Here is a 24542-nt window from a genome sequence, read left to right as displayed (position 1 = left end):
GAAGTGTAACTACCCTCTGCTAGTTAACGGAGGAGAGTATCGGGGATAGACAAACCACCCTGCTCACATAAGCACTAGTAAACAAACGTCACTTTGCAATTGCGGCAGGACTTCTGGGGGAAGTTGAAGGCGGGACAAGTATGTGTGAAGAGCCTCAGATTTGTAAGGTTAGAAAAAATGCAAATTATTCCAAATTTGTTATTTGTTCCGACACTATAAATGCCTAAGATGCATCCCAGACCATGCAAGACTGGAAGATGCAAAATACACCGGAAGATGCATTAGCAACTCTCTGGTGGATATACGAGGTGCCTCACACTGAGGGACCTGGGGGAACCCAAACATAGAATAAGGCAATAAGGGAAGGTAAGTATATATAAACCTTATGCTCTCTATATAGGAGACTTTCCTCATGGTGAGTGGAAGTCTAAAAACCAACTCTCTGGAGACTGTCAAGGAATGACACTTTGTGCAATGCACAAGCTGTTTAGAGGGCACCCTGACACTTCGTGATCCTTAATGAATGATGGCTTGGGCAATTGGTGCTAGTGTAGAATTTAGCAATGTAACTGTAAAATTGGAGTTAAGCTCCTCACTTAGCCTAGACATTGCCTGATTCCACCTTGCTTGGAGAACGGGGACAGTACATAGAAATATATCAACATATATTAGGATGCACAAAGGGCATGGTGCCCATGAACAATCAGAGAAGGTCAGCTGGCAGAGTTCCTTGGATGTTGAACAATATGAAAAGGGGAAAGATGAAATAGGAAGTAGCCAGTCACTCATTCATCCAAGACTTACTTGCGGGTAACATCTGCCCTCGATCAACAGCTACTTGTCCTACAAGGGAGCTGAGGTGTTATTGACCACGTTTTGTGCAGCCACTTCAGGACTGACTCAAGGTAAATGTATCCAGGTTCCTGTGAGTTATGTCTTGCAAGTAGTGCTGGTGGCCGCTGTTTGCCGTTTCTACACGTCTGCTTGTAACCCTGCGTCTTAGAGAAATTCTTTTGAGTGCCAGGAAGATGCTGACACTCCTGGCTTCATGAGCACGGGGACGATGACCAGAAGATGAGGGGCCTGGATACATGACTCTCAATTTCCTGTCTTAATTCCGGAAGAAATAGAGTTCTTTGTAGCCTTTTTCTGGTCCCTAGCACGTGCTTACCAAGAGCTTGCAGATCTGATGGCGGGCTCTGGAGGTTCTTTTTAAGTATTTCCTACTTGCCCTCACGGAGCAGAGATAATAGTAGGTCTGGGTTAGCTGTTACAGAATGGAGATTCTCGGTTTGGATTGGCCTGATTCTAGGTTCCGCTCCAGCCGAGTTTTGAGTCTTGGCTGTGACTCCGGGACAAATCCGAGTGTCACTTGCCGCCCTTTGTGGAAAGGGGTAATGTCTTAGAACCGACCATGTAGCTCATTGACTCTCTTTGCAGAGGACAGAGCTAGAAGAAAGACCATCATCTGGGTTAAGTCCTGATCTGATGCTTGACAAAGACAGTGCTCCTACAGTGAGTGTAGTATTCCCCTAAGTTCCCAGGAGGTGGTGTGATTCCCAACTGGGGGCATGTGCTCTCAGAATTCCATGCAAGGAGAGACCGTTCCATTGAGGAGGAATGCCAACTTGTTCAGTTTAAACAGGCCGAGTGATAGCCTTTCATTGCTAATACTGAACAAAGTTTTCCTCTCTGAGGAACAACAGGAGCTCTGCTATTGTTGGTATAGGCCTAGTACCACTGAAGAGAGCAATGCCCTTTCTGTAATACCAACCACAAAGGACGAGCCACTTTCCCTGGTCTACTAGGCAGATATCTACCCGTAGATATCCTGCCATTCTTTTTTCCCCAATCTTGAAAGCCTTTCTTTCCAAGGGGTTGTTGAATAACATCCCATCATGAAGACGAAGCGATAGAATTGCATAATGGAAGGTCTCCCCGTGGTTATCTGAGTAGATCAGTAAATGTAGGGAGCTCTCTTGGTGTGTCTGTGAGCAGATGCATGTTGCCACAACTGAGCTACTAGGGTCATCGAGGAATTTTGCGATGCCCTGACTATGTTTAGAATCCTCCTTACTCTGCCGAAGGAGGGGAACGTGTAGGCTTCTGTCATGTCCCATGGATGTTGAAAGGTGTTTTGTCAGATTACCTGGGCACCTGATACTGGCGAGCAGTACACTGGAAGATACCACTTTAGGGATGATGCAAACAGGTCGCTTGTTGGGGAACTTTGCAAAGTCACCCTCTGTTGGCTATCTGTCATTTTTGAGACCATTCAGAGCCTGCTATCTGAGTCCCCCTGCTCAGATTGTCCGCCAACATTTTCATTTTGCCTGGGATGAAACGGGCTGAAGGGCTACCTAGTTGTTCTCCTTTTCTCCGAGGAATCTACAGCCAATTGGCAGAGGTGCCAAGAAAAGTACCTACTTGCTTGTTTGTGTGTGACACCATCGTAATGTTGTCGCACATCAGCACTACCGAGTTCCCTGGAAGAAGCTGCTGAAATTGTTTGAGAGTGAGAAAGGCTGCCCTCATTCCAGGAGGTTTATGTGGCACTGTCACTCTTATTCGGACCAAAGTCCGGATGGTGTGTGGTGTTACAGGCGAGGCCCCCCTCTTTTCTTTTGATGCATCCATAAAGAGCAATGAATCTGGGGGAGGGGAGAAGGTCCAGCAACAGGTTTGGGGGTTTTATTTGCATTTTTTTGTCTTATAAAAGGACAAAACTAAAGTTTTTTTCTTTTATTCAGGTTATAAGTGAATTTACAAATGTTATCAAAATAAGGAAAATAAAAGGAACTTACTGTTACTATTTTTTTATTTATACTACAGTAATACATTTGAAAATCTGTCGGTTCCAATTTGTAACTCATTATGTTGACTATTCACTCTAAAATAAATGAAACCGCTTCAAGAACTCCGGTTATTATCTAGGCTACAAAAAATTTCAACATTTTCATGTTTAAAAGAATGTCTTAAATGTATTTATCCCTATAACTCTTATTCCATCTGATTTAATAGTTAGTTTTAAACTTCTACAATTTCTTATCAAACCATGTTTTGTTGTGAAATTAACAAACGCGGGTTCAGACCATGAAAGTTGTGGATTTAGATCTCACTGAAACATGTTTTTCTCGTGGCCAGCTGTAGGCGATGTGTTCTAGAGTTGGTTCCACAAAATGCCCTTATGTTAATTTTCCAGACAAAGAGACCATTAATATTGTGTATGAGAAATTCTGTAGTTGTCAAATATTGAAATAATTTGTGATATATTCCTAATCATTTTTTTATCCCTTCTCATGGTAAATGATACTTTGCATAAGAATTCTGTCACATCATTTTTAGAACTGTTATGATAAATAATGTTATTGATATTGAAATGAAAAAAAGTGAATTAATACCAAGTTGTGCTGTATAGTAATTGTAGATTAAAATCTAATCTTCTGTCTAACCCCTGGGTTGCTGTATCATCACATACAGTAGTTGTGTTCCTAAAAAATGCTTCACATTTACATGATAGTGGCCCAATGGTTCCCCATCTGCCAGGTGGGGGAAGGCAGTCTCACTTCAAATCCATGTGGGAATGGCTACGTTTGATAAGTTGAAATATGTTTCTATGAAAAATACATTCACTTTTATGTGTGGATTTAGTTTTTAAACTAAGATTTCAAAAAATTCAGCCAAGGGCCCTTAGTAACCCATTTTTTTATTATATTTTAGTAGAAAAGGGGACATATGATGATCGATATTTTGTTGAAGGGGAAATGGGCAGAAGCTTTTCAAGAAGGAAAACGAAACATGATTGTTAGCATAATTTAAATTATGATTTGTTCAGAAAAAGTGTGCTTGTACAGGTACATCACCAGCTCGGAAGACCAACTGAAAATAGTACAGTGGCAACCCATCAGATGGATGCACTGCCAAGTTGTATTACTGTATAGCATTCAGAGGCTATTCCCCAATGCTTTAATCTCTTCCCAGTACTCCACGTTCACAGTGGCATCAAGCAGTTCAAGAGATGTTGTAAAAGAGAGTGTATTTAATGTATTTAATAAATGAAAAAATTAATGATGCATTGCCTGAAAAGAGAAACAAATAATGGGACAGTCTCATAAACATTGTGACATTTTGACTTTCGTTAAAAGAATAGTGCATGCTTTTCTTCACAGTCAACCTAAGCTTTTTTTTTCTCATAGTTACCATGGCTGAAGGTGAGACTTCGGAAGACCTTCAAACACTAATTCGTGCAGATGATTTGGAAGGGATAAACGAAGAAAATGTAGTCATAACTACTGCTCCACCCTCTCTACTGTTGGATCAGTTACCTCCTTGGTACTTACCTGTGCACTGTAGTTTATTGGTCATAGTTACAACAGCTCTAGTTGTTATACTACCAGTATACTTAGAGGTAAGATCATTTTTTCCTTCAATTTAATTTTTTATACTTATTTTTGAGCGATACATTGTATATTTCATGACTATGATGTAAAATGTTTTTTTAAATATTTAACTTAGCCGGTGAATATATAGCTGCAATTCTGTTGCTCGACAGACAAAAAAACTGTACAAAAAACTCGCCAGCGATCGCTATACAGGTTGCGGGTGTGCCCATCAGCGCCAACTGTCGGCCAGATACCATACTCCATGTAAACAAAGACTCAATTTTCTCTCTGTCGACGTGTCGACAAGACGTACTTTACTCGCTGTTGAAACCTGGAGTTTTTCCCAACATCTTTGGTGAAGTACTATATTCTGGTTTTGAGCTTTCGCTGTGCAGGGTTTTTCTTCAAATAAATCCTTGAACTCTTTTTTGTATCGGATTCATTGTTGATGACTTAGATCGTTTTTTGGAATTTTCCCTTGACCAATTCAAAATGGCTGACCTTTCACAAGTTCCCAAGTTTAGAAAATGCAATGCTAGGGACTGTTCTAGGCGTCTTCCGAAGGCTTCTCTCGACCCTCACACTGTTTGTTCCAATTGTCAGGGTAAAACCTGTCAATTGGAAGATCGGTGTGAGGAATGCGTGGGCCTTTCGGAATTCGATTTTATCGAATTTGAGAAGTACACACGCAGGCTAGAGAGAGATAGAATTAGGAGAAGTTCTTCTAGGTCGATAGATTTTTCCTCTCCTCATGCCCCACAACCTATTCCTTCCCCTGTAGTGGTTGTTCCTAACCCCCCTCCTGGCACTCAGGAACCATCGATGGCTGACATGATGCGTGCTATCCATGCCCTGGGGGAGAGAGTTGAGTCCCTTGCAAGTGACCGCAATCAACTCATGGCGGATGTTAAGGAGCTAAAGTGCCAAAGTGCCGCGGGAAGTGATAAAGCGCCTAGTGAAAGTGTTGTGAACAGTGTTGCGCTTGAGGGTTCGTCTGTTCGTGCCTGTCGTCCTCCTAGTCCGGGACCTCTTGCAAGCTCCCAAGCTCAGGGGAGAAGCAATGTCGTACGACGCATGGGTTCGAGAGGCCTTGATCAGCGAACAGACGTTCCCTCCATGGTATCAGGCGTATCTCCCCAAGATCGCCCCTACCTACGTAAGACGAGAGAGCCCGTTTTTACCTCGTCGTCTGAAGGTGTTTCTCGTAAGAAACTTTGGACCAAGGTCTCACGACCTTTAAAGCGTAAGTCGGTCCCTTCAGGACAAGTCCAACGTCCCGGTTGTAGCCACTGGGTCAGTTCGGACTCGTTGCCGTCATCTGATGACTGCTCACCGCCTAAGAGAGGCAAAGCGGTACCGCTTCAGTCGCTAACCCCGTCTGTTGCCGCACCTGCTCCCGTAGACCCTAAATGGGCTTTGCTGCAAGACATGCAGTCCAAGCTTTCGGCCTTGATGCAGGACTTTCATGCGGAGAAGGTTGCTGCTGAACCTTCTGGCCAACAACCTTCCAAGCGATCGGTTGTGCGTCCTGTTGACGCTGAGGTAACCTTCTCGCGTCTACCAGTTGAGGTGGTTCCTCCACCGATGCGACCCAGTGTGGGTTGCCAGCCGCACGTTGACGTTAAGCGACGCTCGGAGGTGGTTGTTGACGTTCAGGACGTTGAACAACCATCAGAGGTGACTAGTTTTGACGCGGTGCGTCAACCTCCGCAACCCGGTGTGGTTTCGACTGCACAACCCAGACGGTCTAGACAGTCTCGGGTGGACGCTGTGCGTCCTCGCGCACCCATGGTTGTTGACAGTTCACAGACTGTGCAGCAGTTCCATGACGTTGCGTCCGGCTCCGTCACGCATGCACCAGTGCGACCGGACTCAGCGAACCAGACGTTGCCCACTCCGTTGCCGTTTCCTCATCAGTTTTCGGATGAGGAACTATCTGATGAGGATGTTGCTGAACAACAAGACGATCAACAGTCAGAACTGGACGAGCCCAAGGCAACTCAACCATCATTGGACTTTAGAAAAGTCATGGCTGTATTCAAAGAGTTGTTTCCTGACCATTTTATTTCTGTGGCTCCTCGTTCTCCGCCGTCAGAGTTTGTATTAGGCATGCCTTCTACCGCACCTGCCTTTACTAAACTCGTCCTCTCACGCTCATCCAAGAGAGCTTTGCGGCTGTTAGGAGACTGGTTAGAGTCCAAGAAGAGTTTAGGGAAGACAGCATTTGCCTTTCCCCCATCTAAACTCTCTTCTAGATCGAGCGTCTGGTATGCCACGGGAGAAGTTCTCGGCTTGGGAGTTCCTGCCTCTGCCCAGGGCGACTTCTCAAGTCTTGTAGACTCTCCCCGTCGCCTTGCCATGAGACGCTCGAAGATTTGTTGGTCACCATCGGACCTGGACCACCTTCTTAAAGGGATCTTTAGGGCTTTCGAAGTCTTTAACTTTTTAGACTGGTGCTTAGGAGCCCTGAGCAGGAAAATCTCTTCGACAGATAAGGATATTTCTTTGCTCATTATGTCCTGCATGGACAAGGCCGTCCGTGATGGGTCCAATGAGCTAGCTGCCTCATTCACGTCCGGAGTCCTGAAAAAGCGAGAGTCTCTCTGTTCGTTCCTGTCTGCTGGAGTTACACCATGCCAGAGATCTGAACTTCTCTTTGCTCCCCTTTCCAAGTGCCTGTTTCCTGAAGTCTTGGTAAAGGAAATTGCCGCTTCGTTAGTTCAGAAGGACACCCACGATCTTGTTGCGTCCTCAGCTCGCAAAGCCCCCCCTTTGCCTCCATTATCTGCTAGACCGAGGATAGACACTCCAGCGTCTCGCTTTATTCCGCCCTTTCGTGGCAGAGCCTCCAGCAGAGGAGGTGCTCGTGCCGAAGGGAAACGAGGGAAGAGGAAAGGACCCAAGTCCTCCAAGGGCAGAGTCTGACTGCCCGCAACTTCAGACAGCAGTGGGAGCCAGACTCAAGAACTTCTGGCAAGCCTGGGAGAGGAGAGGCGCAGATTCACAATCTGTAAAGTTACTCAGAGAGGGGTACAAAATCCCTTTTGTACGCAAACCCCCTCTAGCAACGTCTCCCATCGATCTCTCTCCCAGGTACAGAGAGGAAGAAAAGAGACAAGCCCTGAAACTGGAAGTGTCTCTTTTGCTAGAGAAGGGAGCGGTGGTCAAAGTCTCGGACCTTCGCTCACCGGGATTTTACAACCGTCTCTTCCTAGTTTCAAAGAAGACAGGAGGGTGGAGACCGGTGCTAGACGTCAGTGCTCTGAATGTCTTTGTCACAAAGACGAAGTTCTCCATGGAGACCACAAAGTCAGTCTTAGCAGCGGTCAGAAGGGAAGACTGGATGGTCTCGCTAGACCTAAGGGACGCCTACTTCCACGTCCCCATTCACTCAGACTCCCAACCTTTTCTGAGATTCGTCATCGAAAATGTGGTCTACCAGTTTCGGGCCCTGTGCTTTGGCCTAAGCACAGCTCCTCTCGTGTTTACGAGGCTGATGAGGAATGTGGCCAAATTCCTCCACTTATCGGACATCCGAGCCTCCCTTTATTTGGACGACTGGCTTCTCAGAGCCTCTTCCAGTCGTCGCTGTCTGAAGGATCTCAAGTGGACTCTAGATCTGACCAAGGAATTGGGACTCCTAGTCAATTTGGAAAAGTCGCAGCTGGTCCCATCCCAAACTATTCTGTATTTAGGGATGGAGATTCACAGTCTAGCTTTTCGGGCTTTTCCGTCGGCCCCCAGAATAGATCAAGCCCTGTTATTCACCCAGAAGATGCTGAAGAAGGAACGCTGCTCAGTCAGGCTGTGGATGAGTCTGGTAGGGACGCTGTTATTCCTGGAACAATTTGTGTCACTAGGAAGACTACACCTCCGTCCTCTTCAATACCATCTAGCTTTTCACTGGAAAAAGGACAAGACGCTAGAGGCGGTCTCGATCCCGATTTCCGAAAAGATAAAGTCTTGTCTGACTTGGTGGAAGGATAATATCAACCTAAGAGAGGGTCTTCCCTGGCTGTTCAGACTCCCAACCACGTTCTCTTCTAGGACGCATCGGACTTGGGCTGGGGCGCGACACTGGACGGTCGGGAATGCTCAGGTCTGTGGAACTCGAGTCAAAGGAGCATGCATATCAACTACAAGGAGCTGTTGGCAGTACATCTGGCCTTGAAAAGCTTCGAGTATCTCCTTCGAGGCAAAGTGGTGGAAGTAAACTCAGACAACACCACGGCCTTGGCGTACATCTCCAAACAAGGAGGTACCCACTCACTGACGTTGTACGAGATCGCAAGGGACCTGCTCATCTGGTCAAAAGGTCAAAACATCTCCCTAGTAACGAGGTTCATCCAAGGCAACTTGAACGTCATAGCAGATTGTCTCAGTCGGAAAGGGCAAGTAATTCCAACAGAATGGACCCTCCACAAGGATGTGTGCAAGAGACTTTGGGCCACTTGGGGCCAACCAACCATAGATCTCTTTGCAACCTCGCTGACCAAGAGGCTTCCAATCTATTGCTCCCCAGTCCCGGACCCAGCAGCAATACATATAGATGCCTTCCTCCTAGATTGGTCACATCTGGATCTCTACGCATTCCCACCGTTCAAGATTGTCAACACGGTACTGCAGAAGTTCGCCTCTCACGAAGGGACAAGGTTGACGTTAGTTGCTCCCCTCTGGCCCGCGAGAGAATGGTTCACCGAGGTACTTCGATGGCTAGTAGACGTTCCCAGAAGTCTTCCTCTAAGGGTAGACCTTCTACGTCAGCCACACGTAAAGAAGGTACACCAAAGCCTCCACGCTCTTCGTCTGACTGCCTTCAGACTATCGAAAGACTCTCGAGAGCTAGAGGCTTTTCGAAGGAGGCAGCCAGTGCGATTGCTAGAGCAAGGAGAGCGTCTACCATTAGAGTCTACCAATCGAAGTGGGAAGTCTTCCGAGACTGGTGCAAGTCAGTTTTTGTATCCTCGACCAGTACCTCTGTAGCTCAAATAGCTGATTTTCTCTTATACCTGAGAAAAGGACGATCCCTTTCAGCTCCCACTATCAAGGGCTACAGAAGCATGTTGGCATCGGTCTTCCGGCATAGAGGATAAAGATCTGCAAGACCTCCTTAAGTCTTTTGAGACCACCAAGGAGCGTCGTTTGGCTACCCCTGGATGGAATTTAGACGTGGTACTAAGATTCCTCATGTCAGACAGGTTTGAGCCGTTACAATCAGCCTCCCTGAAAGATCTCACTCTTAAGACTCTTTTCCTGGTATGCTTAGCCTCGGCTAAAAGAGTCAGTGAGATTCATGCCTTCAGCAAGAACATCGGATTTTCGTCGGAAAAAGCCACTTGTTCGCTGCAACTTGGTTTTCTAGCCAAAAATGAGCTGCCTTCTCGGCCTTGGCCTAAATCTTTCGATATTCCCAGCTTATCGGAGATCGTAGGCAATGAACTAGAAAGAGTCTTATGCCCTGTTAGAGCTCTTAAGGTCTATTTAAAGCGTACCAAACCTTTACGAGGCCAATCTGAAGCTTTATGGTGTTCAGTTAAGAAACCATCTTTGCCTATGTCAAAGAATGCTTTGTCATACTTTATCAGATTGTTAATACGAGAAGCTCATTCACATCTGAGTGAGGAAGACCGAACTTTGCTTAAGGTGAAGACGCACGAAGTTAGAGCTGTAGCAACTTCCGTGGCCTTTAAGCAAAATAGATCTCTGCGAAGTATAATGGACGCAACCTATTGGAGAAGCAAGTCAGTGTTCGCGTCATTTTACTTGAAAGATGTCCAGTCTCTTTACGAGAACTGCTACACACTGGGACCATTCGTAGCAGCGAGTGCAGTAGTGGGTGAGGGCTCAACCACTACAATTCCCTAATTCCATATCCTTTTAATCTGTCTCTTGAAATGTTTTTAATGTTGTTTTTTATGGGTTGTCCGGAAGGCTAAGAAGCCTTTCGCATCCTGGTTGATTTGGCGGGTGGTCAAAGTCATTTCTTGAGAGCGCCCAGATTAGTGGTTTGATGAGGTCCTGTTGTATGGGTTGCAGCCCTTGATACTTCAGCTCCTAGGGGTCTGTCAGCATCCTAAGAGGATCGCGAGGCTCCGTAAGGAAGACGTACTTATAAGGCAGAGTAATCGTCTAAGTCGACTTCCTTACCAGGTACCTATTTATTTTGTTTTTGTTATTTTGATAACTTCTAAAATGAAATAAAAACTCTTAGCTCATAAGATGTAAACATATTTAACTGGTCTCTACCCACCACCCTGGGTGTGAATCAGCTATATATTCACCGGCTAAGTTAAATATTTAAAAATGATATTTTAATTATAAAATAAATTTTTTAATATACTTACCCGGTGAATATATAAATTAAATGACCCTTCCTTCCTCCCCAATAGAGACGCAGTGGGATGAGAAGAAAATTGAGTCTTTGTTTACATGGAGTATGGTATCTGGCCGACAGTTGGCGCTGATGGGCACACCCGCAACCTGTATAGCGATCGCTGGCGAGTTTTTTGTACAGTTTTTTTGTCTGTCGAGCAACAGAGTTGCAGCTATATATTCACCGGGTAAGTATATTAAAAAATTTATTTTATAATTAAAATATCATTTTTTAAACTTTTGTATTTTGTACTTCTTTCATGCTGTAAATATTTTTACAACAAAGGTTTTATTTACACTGCAATGTAGATACTGTAACATTTAACTAATACAGTACTGCACATGATTCACTTCTGAGTTTTGCAAGTTTAGCCTCTGTGTTGTATCTCGCTTTTCTAATTTTAATCTAAATTTGTTCCGTAACTGGAATACTAACTACGCTATTGATTAGGGGTATTACTTTCGGCGGAGCTGAAATGACGAGCCATTAAAATTTAGAGAGGGTTAACTACCCACACTGCTAGTGGGGGTAGCTTGCTACCACTCCCACCCGCACACCTGTGATTTAGCTTGCTTTAGTTTTGACTCGGATGGAGAGCGGTTGTTTCCGCTCTTCCTCCTCGCCTATTCTGGACTGCCATTAATTTTTGTCTTTTAACGTACTTTTTCTTGTGTACATATATATATGTATATGAAAACATTCTTAATATTCATGCATATATATATGTATAGAAATGTTGTAAGTTTCCTTTTCAGTGTTTGTGCTGTGCGTGTGATACATATACGACAGGTTCTCATGATACTTGCGCAAGGCCAGGACACTTTCCTTTGTGGGGAACGACCTGTTCCCCTCTGGTTCATCGGTCTTTCCGTCGGCATATTACCATTGACTCGGCCGCCACAGGGGAATCGTCATCATCTGGACCCTCCTCATTCAACTGTTATCTTTGCCTTTTCCCTTTTCCTACGGGAAACATGGATTAATGAGCAAAGGGAGTGTGGTCTCTCAGAGTTTGACTACAGTCTTTCTCTTCTCAAGGCCATTCACCTTTCAATGACAGTGTACTAACGGGGGGAGCACCTTTCCCGTTCGCGGGTTAGGTTGCGCTTCCGATTGTTTTTCTCAATCATTTTAGTGAAATTATAATTGTTTGTAATTTTATCTTTTCAGCTTCTTCTCCGGGGGAAACACTTCCCTTCGGAGGATCAATGGTTCTCACTATTAATGAATATTTTTAGCTGATTTAAATAATTATAATTCTTGTTTTTATTTCAGTTACTCCGCTCTCCCTTCTCCCGTGGATGTCGTCTAGTGAAGGGAGGGCGCAATGCTTATTTTATGTTTGTTCCCTCGGTGTTCCTCTTTGGAGTTCCTCCCTAGGGAATTTTCTGTTACAAAATTTATTTTATTTTTCCTCAGCTATGCAGTTTTCTTCGTTCGACTAAGAGTGCCGACGAAGCAGAGCTGTTCTGTTCACGCCTGGGGAATCTGCTGTCACTGCCGTCCCTCAGAGGACGTTATCAGTGGCGTCATCCCCTCTCTTAGAAGTACACCCGGGACAACATGATCAGCACTTCTGATCATCTTAGAATGCTACCAGGAGGTTTGCCTCCAGGGCTTGGACAACTTTCCCTTCCGAGGGAGAACTTCCCACATCTTAATAAATTCATCGTCTCCGACTGCTGTTGCTGTCTTCGCCTAGACTACTCTCCCCCCTTGCTGAGTCTCTCTTCCTTCGGGGGTGGAGCATAGTCTTAGGCAAGTCTCTCCTGCAAAGTGATCACCTCTCGTTTGCGAGAGGGGCCACTCATAGAGACTCCTCTTCGGAGGATCGCTTCTGCTGAAGGTCGGCTTGCTGATCCACCAGCCCTCATGGGCGTCATCCCTTCTCTCAGAACTACGCCTGTGGCAACACCTGATCAGCACATCATCTTCGAGGAAAGGTTGTTTCCTCCTTCCGAGGGAAAACTGCCTGCATCTTGATCACTTCACAGACTCCGACTGCTGTTGCTGTCTTCCCCTAGACTACACTCCCCTCTTGCTGAGTCTTTCTTCCTTCGGGGGCGAAGCATAGTCTTAGGCAAGTCTCTCCTGCGAAGTGATCACCTCTCTTGTTCACGAGAGGGGCCACTCAGAGATTCTTCTTCGGAGGATCGCTACTGCTGAAGGCCAGCTTGCTGGTCCACTGGCCCTCAGGGGCATCATCAGTTCCTGATCATCCTACCAGCGCAACCTTGCGCTACAGCTAGTCCTTGGACTTCGGTCCTGGACTCTTCTATGGATCGTTCACGATCGCCATCGGTGGATGTTCGCCCTTCCAAAGGGCACATCCCAGTTCCTGTTCGTCCTGCCAGCTGACCTGCCGACCTGCCAGCGCAACCTTGTTCTACAGCTTAGTCCTCGGACTTCGGTCCTGGACTCTTCTGTGGACCTTTTACGGTCGCCAATCGGTGAACGTTCGCCCTTCCAAAGGGCACATCCCAGTTCCTGATCGTCCTGCAAACTGACCTGCCGACCTACCAGCGCAACCTTACACTGCAGTTAGTCCTTGAACTTCGGTCCTGGACTCTTCTGTGGATCGTTCCTGCTCACCAACCAATTTCTGCACCTGCGCGAGAGCGCTCTCCTGCATCTGCGCGCCAGTGTTCTCCTATGCACCTGCGCTCTCATGCGCACCATAGCTTCCGGCAGTCTTCCACGAGCGCATGCCATCGTTGACCTACGCGGCGGCATTCTCCCGCGCGCCAACGATCTCTGTGCACCAGCATTCGCCTGCGTGCCAGCTCTCTCGTGCGCCTGTGCACCAACGATCTCTGCTCACCAGCATTCAACAGTCAGCCGTGCGCCATCATTCCTCTGCGTGCGCCAAGTCTTCCGCGCGTGCACCAGCTCTCTTACGCGCACGCGCACCACGCAATGGCATGCCCATGCACCTGCCCTTGAGCAACCAGTCATGCGCTTCTGCGCATTCTAGTGAGACTGCACAAAACCCTACACAGTGCCTCACTGCGCTCCAGCGCTCACCTGTGCTCTCAGATCCAGCACTCTCCTGCTCACTTGCACTCTCAGATCCAGCGCTCGCCAATGCGCCAACTCTTCAGAAAGAGCCAGAGCTCTTCTGCGCTCTCAGACCAGTGCTCTACTGCGCTCTCAGACCAGTGCTCTCCTGCGCTCTCAGACCAGCGCTCTCCTGGGCAGTTGCGGTCTCAGATCCAATGTGCCAGCTCTTGCCAAAGAGCCAGCGCTCACCTGCGTACAAGCGCTTGCCTGCTCTCCAGCGCTCTTCTGCGCATTCACCGAAAACTGTGCTTCAGCAGAAACTGAGCACCAGCATCATCCTGTGTGCCATTGTTCCAGTACTCTCCTGCACACTCGCGCAATAGGCAAAAAGAATTAAACTTTTTGGACAGGTCAACATTGGCCCATTCCTCTCCCCGCAAACCCATAACATGACCGCTGGGAAAAGATTAAAGAGGCTTCTCAGAAGGATTCAAGATCCCGAAGATTCCATCTTCCAAGGGGAATGAAAATGGGGAATCCTTGGTCCTTGTCTCTTCTGGAGTTTTTTTCTTGACAGTACCACCGTCAGCAAGCAAGAAAGTATCAACAGACTGATCGCTAGATCACCATTTGCTGATGGCTAGTTCACTGTTTGTTGATTGCTAGCTCGCCGATCACCAGGTCGCCAATTGCTAGCCTAGCTCTGATCATTGACTTCTAGTCCCTCCAATAACTAACGATCTCCGATTGCTAGCGTGCTGATCACTGATTGCTAGTCAATAATCAGTCATCAGCTTGCTGATCACTAGATCACCGATGGGCAGCTCATCTTTCTTCGACCATCGAACTCAGCTCACTGATCTCTGACCAACCCATCGTCATCTTGCTGATCTCTGACCAACAAGGAGGGACCATTGTCAGCTTGCTGATCTAGCTCACTGATCACCAGTCTGCGATCTATCGCTGATCATCAATGGCTTACCATCACCATTCTGCTGTCTCTCAGGGCTCTCAAAGCAGGTTACCAACTCGTTTACTCTGCCCTACCTTGGCTGACTGACCAGACAGCCTTCATCTGCCTGTCAGTTACCATCTTCGGCTCACAAACCGCCAATTCACCGATCGATAATTTGCCAGCAGTTTGTGACTCGGACTTACTAGTCAACCTCTGCCCGTAGTTCCCTAGATCAGAAGATATACAACACACTTCTCGCTCCTGGCTCTTCGCCATCACACCAATCCACTAAATTGATCGGCAAACGATCGACAACCCTCATCAGGGGCTTGTCGACAGGGGACTACTTGCGAGCATTCTCCAACTGCACAGTAACCACGATACCTAACCGTTAACCATTGATTAACATTCGCCAGACTGATTCTACTCTAAGGAATAGCCTCAATCTCATCAGGACACATGGCAGGGTTAAGCGTTGCCTTCCTTCTATCAGTTAAAGGAATTGTCTCTTAGGGAAGAATCCTTACACAGGATATTGCGTCCAATCCTTTACGCCACGAGTCAAGACCCCAGCGTCAACAATCTCCCATGCGAAAGGTTCCGCAAAGAGCTGTCCCTTTGGGTCGATGTCCACACCATGTTGGAGTTCGGACAAGGGCTAAGACCTCAGGTCTTCATTTGCACACTGGACGTAAAGGATACATACTCCCAGGCCCATACCATCCATCTAGGAAGGTTGGAAGATTCAGTCTAGACAAACAAGAAACACCAGTTCAGGGCACTGAGCTTCGATCTTTTCACTACACCCATCCTGGTCTCTCAGGATCGGCTTCTGTCTCCTCTGTTTCGGGACAACTAACTGACCTTAGCAGACTCGGTGGCAACCTTGCATTAGCACCGGAACTTCTGAAGTCTTTTTTACCAAGATCCATTGATCAAGGTAAACCTGTGGAAGTCTTCCCTCTCAGAAGACTGGTGTATCTGGGAATGATTCTAGACACCAATCTCCACAAAACTTTCTCCAAACGAGAAGAACTCCCAGCCCTGAGTGACTTGAGTCCGATTGGAATCAGGCCCTCGATCCCCCAGATATTCTGACCCCCATGGGACCAGAAGTTTGGACGAACCTCAAGGAATGGGTGTCAGTCAAGAATCTACGGAGTGGTATAACCTTCTCATCCTTCCCCACCCCTCGGACTTCATGCTGTGCTTAGAACACATCAAAAGAAGAGAGGAGGGACCATAGTGCTGCACCACAAGACCTCAGCCCTCTGGACAGAGTCTGAAAGTACCTTCACTTAAATCTCTTAAGAGATAAAGGCCAACTTTCCGGTCCTTCAGCAGCCTTATCAGTTCCTAACGGACCACTCAGTGATGTGAAGGCGACAACACCATACACCACATACAGGCTCACATTGACAAGCAAGAAGGAACTTGCTCGCAGCCTCTTCCCATCTAACAGTATAAAAAGATGGGCCAAAGTCCGTTCGGTGCCACTATCATCCTGCTTCATTCCAGATTAGAGGAATGTGTTCGCCGACAATCTGTGCGCAGCATCTCAGATAAGTTATACCGAATGGTCTTTGGATCACCTTGTAGCCGACAAAGTCCCGACTTTACGGGGTCCTCCAACTAGGGTTCTGTTCACAGCACCCCTGAACCTCAGGCTGAAGTTGCTCCCCAGCCCTAGACCCTATGGCTCTCTGGCAAGGAACAGGCCAACAACGGTGGGTACACCAATGACGTTTACGTCTCATCCCTGTTTTGTCTGGAGAAGGGCTCTCAAGAAGGCTAGAACATCGGTCAGCCTCTCAAGGACTCTCATGGCTCCGCTATGGCATTACGCAGAACGGTTTCCAAACCTTCTGCAGCTTCTGATAGTCTCCAAGAGAACCCTCTCCACATCACAGACAACCACACTTCGACCCCTACCACAAGTTATAGCTTTGCTATGATTGTACGCCTGGAGACTACCCAGTACCTCCTCTCTCACAGAGGCTTTTCGCAATAAGTTGCCAAAAGGTTGTTTAGATATCCGAGGAATTCCTCAGCATCAGTGTATCAGGCAGTATAACGTCTTCTGTGGTTGGTGTCATGGGAAAGTCTCTCTCTCCACTCAATACCTCTATTCCAGCAATAGCGGAATCCTCGAGTAAATGCAAGAGGAAAAGACCCCTTTTCAGTTTCAACAGGTAAAGACGATCACTCAACCTTGAGCCTTCGCCTTCAAACTGAAACGAAGGGACATCCTCTCATCGTTAGACCTTTCCTAACTCATAGGGACTTACAACTTGCCTTTCCCCAGTTGGAATTGAGACCTTCCTCTTGGAACATGGTTCAAATTCTCCAGTCTCTAAAGAGACCTTATTTTCCACTTCACCAGGCAACAAATTTTCACCTGGTTTAAGAAGACAATGTTCCTACACACACTGACAGCAGCCATACGAGTCAAGGAACTTCATGGTCTCTCTTTTGACATTGCCCATTAATGAGAAGGGGAAAGGCAACGTTCAGTTTTGTCCCCGAGTATTTTGCCAGACACAGTCTCCAGAGGTGACAGATCCTACACAATTCTCCACTCGGTAACGTACGATCCAGATCATCCGTTACTGTACCCAGGGTAAGGTATGAAACTGTACCTTAGGAGAACGGCAAAAGCCCACCTGGGTCCCTTTTCTTGTCATCAGCACTGGGAGAGACTAAAGGAAGATCACCAAAACATCATCCCTGCTGGATTCACAGTGTCACCAATTATGCCCTGAATCCAGAGCCTCGCCCAACATAACGACTCACGATGTCAGGGGCATAGCTATGCCCCTGGCCCTTCTAAGCAGATTACTCTGTGATGCAGGTTTTTACAATAAAGGATGTGAATGCTCCAGGTGACTTACACAACCTTTCTCCTGCAAGACGTGACCCACAAGAACTCGATACTATCTCTATCGGTCCTGTGGTGGCTGCACAACAGCTGGTTGTATGCCTCAAGCTCCTTATTGGACAAGTAGCAGAAGGTTGAGGGCACTGTTACCCGGTTTTAGTCTACGTGAATGAAAAGATTTGACTGGCTCTTGTTCTTTTCTTCATCCTCCCCTCTCTTGGGGAAAGCAGCATCCTGGGTTCTCTGCATAAGCTGACCTCAAAGCACTGCAGGTAAACCATGCTCTCTTGTGCACCTAGTAATAAGCTAATTCTGTTGCATCCCCATACCCTGGTGAGATGGTATTGGGAAAGTCTTGGTTACAACAGTTTTTCCTTCAAGAGACTCGGAATAACTTTACCTAGACAGTCACACTTCTGCATATCTCAACACACAGCTTGCGTTGGCCGCGGACCTTGCGAAGCAAGGTTTTAGCGAGGCGCAGGGACTCCTTATTTTTTAGTACTAACATACTCGCATAAGGAACCCCCGGGTAAAGCAAAATCCAGATTGGCAGGGACGTCCACCCTTCCTAATGGGTGAGTCACCCCTTATAAATAGCGTGGTTTGTATTCCAGTTATGGAACAAATGACAAATTCGTAGATAATTTGTATTTTTCCTAACTATACAAACCTTAGCTATTTATACATACTTGCCCATCAGCCCTATCCCCCTTGAAGTCCTACCTCCAAGCAAAGTGAGCTGAATCACCGGTGTGTGAGTGGGAGTGGTAGCAAGCTACCCCTCCTACCCCCCGCTAACTAGCAGTGTGGGTAGTTAATCCTTGCTAAATTCTAATGGCTCGTCATTTCAGCTCCGCCGAAAGTAATACCCCTAATAGATAGCTAAGGTTTGTATAGTTAGGAAACATACAAATTATCTACAAATTTGTCATGTTTAACTTCTCTTCAATTGGGGCTCTCTTGTTACTTTGAGTCTTGTTTGATAAGGAATGTTTGAGTATTACAGTAATGTATTCCAACTTCCGAACTTACTTTTTGCGATTAAAGGTTCAGCCATTAGTTCCTAAATGATTATAGAATATTTTCTAGGTTTTTAATATTTTATGTTTGTGAAATCTGTTCCTTTCACATTCCTAATTTTATTTTTTTTTTCAGTCCGTTAATGTTGCTGGGGATGCATATTCAGCCCTGATCTTCACATCTATATTCACAGCTCTTCCTATTGTTTTGTACATACAACTACGTTACAGTTACTTTTGTCAATTTATGCGCCTTGGACCATCATCTCCTATCACAATCCTGAAGACTGGGATGTTTCATGGATTAGCTAGTGTCATGATTGTATATGCTTTAGACAGAAAGAGAGTTTTGTGTCATACACAAGAGCCATTGATGGGTCTTGTTGTAATGTACATGATTATTATTTACTTCTTCTATAGAGGCCCAGGTGAGTGTATGTTGGTAATTTCTATACAGTATAGTGAATAGATATACTTTTTATAATGCAGATAACATTTCTTGAGCAAACCCAATATTCGTATGTTTTTTCAATGTCTTTGTAACAAAGTACCAGTTTTCTCACCCTGTAGTGATCAGGAGTGAGTCCTCACTGTGTATTAGCAATCCTACTTGAAGCTACCTAACAAAAACTCAAATTTCACTCCCATCCTATACTATATTAGGGAAGTGTGTAGAGAGAGGAGAAGGGTAGTCAAAGTTTGACTGAGTTTATACGAAGAACTTGTTTTATGTTATCAAAACATCATCAAATGTTCAAAGCTGCTAAACAAATATTACTGCACTTGAATTGCAATTTTGGAGGGAAAATTATGCTAAACAGGACTAACATGTGACCATTGCATGGAGAAAAGAAGACAGTATGTTGAAAGTCCATTCCTTTCTGAATAAGATGTGCAGGTAAAGCAAATTTTTTATTCTTCAGTCAGGATTTTGTGAAGTTAGAGTAAAACTGCAAAGTTAAATACTGTATCCTTTAAAGGGTCCCACGTCCAATTTGTCGTGAATGTTAGGGCAGAAATTCTTGAGAATGAGGATGTAGACCACATGATCCCTCTCTACAGAAAGATTGTGTCCTTGCATGACAAATGGCCCCAAAGAAATCATGAAAACGTTTTGAGTGACATTTCGTAAGTAAAACTTTAAAGGATGATCTAACAAAGCAAAGACAAAATCCTATTGTTTGAGACCTCCAATGACCTTTGTGGAATAAGACGCAAGACAAATAAAGGATAAGTTCCTGATTACAGTTAAGGTAAGGCCTGATTGCCTTGACACTGAAAAGATCATCAGACGTAGAACAAAAAGAGGGGAAAGAAAAGTTATTCAGATAGCAAAGTGGCAATGATAAAAAAAAATGGAAAACAATCAAAGTATACAGATGAAAATGAAGGAATTAAAAGTTGAAGATAGAAATACTGGAACAATACAGGAAGTATTTTGAAAATATTCTGAAGGAAGACATGTGATTTCAACAGGAAGATGTTAGCATGATAAATTATTTCTTTAGGAAGATGTTAGCATGATAAATTATTTCCATAGGAAGATGTTAGCATGATAAATTATTTCCATAGGAAGATGTTAGCATGATAAATTATTTCCACAGGAAGATGTTAGCTTGATAAATTATTTCAACAGGAAGATATTAGCATGTTAGAAGAACAGGCATAACAGCTCAAGAGGTTGAAATAACTAATTGGAAGATTATTAAAAGAGCCCTAAGACTATATAGAATAATAAATTATTTGATGAAAGCTTCAATAAAGCTTGAAAGGGTACTTGAAAATCTGATATAGGAAGAAAAGAGATAGAATAAGGATTAGAATCTTACAGTAATATGGGCAGAGGTAAATGAGATGTACAGAATAACAGCTGATTTCCAGCTACTTTGATAACATACTTCCATTAAAGGTCAAAGGTTTGTGTAGTTAGGAAAAATACAAATTACAGTAAAAATTTGTGATATTTAGCCAGTAAATACAGTACTACTTGTCTCTTAAATTTCATCTCAATTTTTTCATATGATTACTACATACGCCATTGAATCTGGGTGGGAAATACAGTATATGAAGAAACATGAAAGCCTACCTGTTAGGTTTTGGTTATGATAATGTAAGCTATTGCATTACACATTTATGGTTACATTACCATCACACAATTGTTGCAGTAGAAATTGTATCCAAATGTAAGAGGAAGTTGAGGTTTTTGCTGAATTAATATTAGAAAATATTTATGGAGTATTACCTGACTCAGACCACTTTGAAATATGCAATATTATTATTTACTGTACTCTAAAATATGCAATAATGTTAACATGGTAATGGTTAGCTAAGAGATTTCTTTGACTTCAAAATCTATGGAATACTATGTATTAGTTAAATGATGGCTACATAAAATTATCTAAAAGTACATAAACTAATTTGCTTTTACCTTAGGTATTGTATATGGAAAATTTATATTTTCATTGTTGCGCCTAGGTGATAATTTTCTTTCTCTGTTGCAGAACTAAGCTCACCAAAAATGTTCTGTCTTTGTGGAGTACTTGGTGGGTTATTCTTAGCAATGGACTTCCAGTTGAACAACCTTTATATGTGCCATGGACATACCAGACTCACTCCGGATGATGATGGGGGTTCGTGGAGTGCACAAGCACATGCCTTGTGGACTATCGTATACTGTGCTGCACTTTTTATCTTCACATTAGCTTGGCTGCTTTTGGAGAAGGAAATTGTTACCAAGAGGGTAAGGATCTGACTTTTTATTGAAATCTTGTTTGCAAGTATTTGTATTTTTCATGTGTTTCATGGTAGATATCCAGATGAATTCAAAGGTTGGTGGAATTAATCTAAAAAGAAATTGCATTATTTTATCTTCATATTTCCATCTTAGAATTTTATTTTCATATTCCTTTGGTTGATGTGAAATTATTTTTCCTCAATGTCAGCTGTCTTGTACACATCATGCCTGATTTCTAAAATTGTTTATGCCTCTATCTATTATCATTCCCCGGTAGGTAGGAAGGAAAGTGATACACAAAGCTGAAAGACCCTGACCAACTTTTACCAACTTAATCTATCAAAAAATAACCAAAGAAATTATCGGTCTTGTTATTTGAATAGTACGTACTTAACAAATGCTATCTGACACATCCATGTTGTAGGGGAAAGAAATGTCCAAACTTGCTTCAATAGCAGAGAAGTAGCCAGAACTCTTTAAATTTGTGGTCCCAAACCTTAACTTGGGCCTTTCCACCTATGAATACTTTTAAACCTTGCTAATTCTTTCGTTAACCAGAAGGAAACTGGGTTTCCAGTTACTTGCTTCTTTAGCTGATCTGGGCATCCAACGATTGCATAAAACATTTACCTATACTTGGGGAGCACAAGGACCTGGCACTTTATGGGGGAGAAGTCCAAGCTATTGCTATTTACACATTGGTAAAGGTAGCTCTTTTCCAAGAACAGTTTCTTAATGGCTAGGACAGGCCATTCTGTAGGGATATTTGGACATTAAGGAGGAAGAGGCTGATCATCAGAACAGAGCACTCTTATTTTTTTAGCTTCCAAGAGAAATATTAAGGTTTTCGCCATGTTTAATGAATGAACGCATGTCACGTGAATTTTGTCACTGTTTGCATTTGAGATTTTATGCATTATGTGATATGGTTGTACTTATTTGAGCCATTGGTTGTTGTGATTCACCTTTTACCAGTTGTAGGCATTTTTTGTTTTTTATTCCTCTTACCTCTAGCTACCATCCTTTTTCATTCAATTTTCATTCACAAGAGAAAAAGATTTTGAGGTTACAAGTAACTATATCTTGGCTATATGGTTAATTGATCCTTTTTCTTGTCTTGTAGAATGAAGAAATGAAAAACTATCTGCCTCACTCTCTGCCCCTAAATGAACCTCTGAATCCATCTGTCCTTTACAAAGGCTGGAAACATCCAGTGCTCGACATTGCCTAAATTTTTATTTGTAAAATAAAAGGCAGATTTGTTATGAACGCATAAAGCTTTTGTGAAAAAACTTTTCTTACATAAAAATCCATGAATCCTATACTTGCGCACCTTCAAATCCCTAATTCTTGTTGTGCAAGATTTATTCTAAGCATAGAATAAGCTGGGCAGTTTCTGGCTATATATAGATCAACTGTTAATGAAAAGCTGCTGATTTCTATTCAGTTTCTTTCATTTCTTTAGACATCAGAATTGATATTTTGAGAAAATTACAACTCTGATTGGGATCAGTGTAATTGATAGGCTTGTAAGAAAAGTGTTTTATATTAGAAAAGTATATTTTGTAATTCAAATAATTTTTTTTTCATATGAACCCATTAATTATGTAAAAAGTACTACCCTCCCATCTCCAAGTATCTTTATACCTCTTGCAAAGTCAACTTAGAAAAGTACTCAGAGTGCAGACCTCTGAGTACTTTTCTAGTTTGACTTTGTATGAGGTATAAAGATACTCAGAGACGGGAGAGTAGCACTTTTTACATGATTTCTCTAAACCAGCTTGCCTTTCTCGGAATCAATTTAGACCGTAGCAGGTTTGAAGTCTGTGTGACAACCATGTGCGAACTTGGGGTTAAGGTTAATTTGGTTGACCTTTTGCTCAACTTTGACCTTGATCTTTGACTTAGGACTTTAGAAATTGAATTCCACATCTCAACATAACAATTAATCCCTGAAAGTTTCTCTATTCTGAGTAAAATTTTGGCCGGGAAGTTATTCATAAACAAACAAACGGGCAAATAGACAAGAAAACATATCCTTCTCCCAACTTCATTGGCAGAGGTAATTATGGGCTGAAATGAGCCCGAGGGTTCAGAGGGGCAGTTGGAGCGAGATGACCTTTTTCTATCTTAACAGGCAAAATAATGTGAACTTTGGAACATTTGGGTCACAAATCTAAGTTATATTATTATAAATGTGTTGATTTGCTTTTGCCTTAGTGTGGTTATCCATGGAATAAGTTATATCATCACTCGCTTACTTTTACCCTGCATACTTTCTGCATGAACTCACATTTGTCCCCTTCCATGAATTCTTGGCCTTCCTAGAGATCTGTGTTTTGCTACTACTATATCTACTATCTCTTATCACATCCAAACCATCTTATTTTATGAGATCCAGTGATTTTTTGCCAGCCACTGAACACCTGATTTCTTCCCCATTCATAATTCAGTCTGCTCACCACAATCTGGCCATGTCTCCACCTTCAATAACTACATCTTTACAAAATATGTTCCATTTTGTTTGTCAGTGTCATGTCTGTTATACATAGTGCAGGCCTTAAGTACATCCACTAAAAGTTTTGCCATCTCTACAAATTAATTTCATAATTTAACAGTAGTGTACAGTAGATGTTACTTTCCAATTCATCCTGGCTGCAGCTACCCATATTTATTGCCGTAACAATTTCTGCTTTATTTATGTAGGTATGTGATAACATCAAGGGTTCGTATGAAAAACTTTTATTAAAACATCGTTTTCATGTTCATTAGCAAATACTTTAATGACTTTTAGAAGTAGAAATGAGATGCAGTGGGCTTGATTGGCTCAATAACAGCACCAACAATTCATATAAAAAGAATAAAATGGCGGCAGTATCAGCGTTGTAAAACATGTTTGTACTATGAAAGGTATTATAATCTTGTATAGTATAACATTTCATCATCATCTCCCACGCTTATTAACGCAAAGGGCCTCGGTTAGATTTCGCTAGTCAGCTCTATCTTGAGCTTTTAATTCAATATTTCTCCATTCATCATGTCCTACTTCACGCTTCATAGTCCTCAGCCATGTAGGCCTGGGTCTTCCAACTCTTCTATTGCCTTGTGGAGCCCAGCTAAACGTTTGGTGAACTAATCTCTTAGGGAGTGCGAAGAGCATGCCCAAACCATCTCCATCTACCTCTCATGATGATCTCC

At 43.7% G+C, this 24542-nt stretch overlaps 1 protein-coding gene across 1 annotated transcript in view; it reads left to right on the top strand.

The window, feature by feature from the left end:
* LOC137640270 (uncharacterized) overlaps positions 1 to 24542 on the top strand; it is a 59985-nt gene that overhangs the window by 3879 nt on the left and 31564 nt on the right. The window contains exons 2-4 of the mRNA XM_068372868.1: positions 4197 to 4408; positions 18747 to 19038; positions 21112 to 21350. Coding sequence (XP_068228969.1) covers positions 4202 to 4408; positions 18747 to 19038; positions 21112 to 21350 — 738 coding nt within the window. The 5' untranslated portion in view covers positions 4197 to 4201. The remainder of the gene's footprint in view (positions 1 to 4196; positions 4409 to 18746; positions 19039 to 21111; positions 21351 to 24542) is intronic.

Source organism: Palaemon carinicauda, chromosome 4 (genome assembly GCF_036898095.1).
Source record: "Palaemon carinicauda isolate YSFRI2023 chromosome 4, ASM3689809v2, whole genome shotgun sequence".
Lineage (NCBI taxonomy): Eukaryota > Metazoa > Arthropoda > Malacostraca > Decapoda > Palaemonidae > Palaemon > Palaemon carinicauda.
Note: the sequence above shows the minus strand (reverse complement) of the source record. Positions and strands in the feature narration are given on the sequence as shown.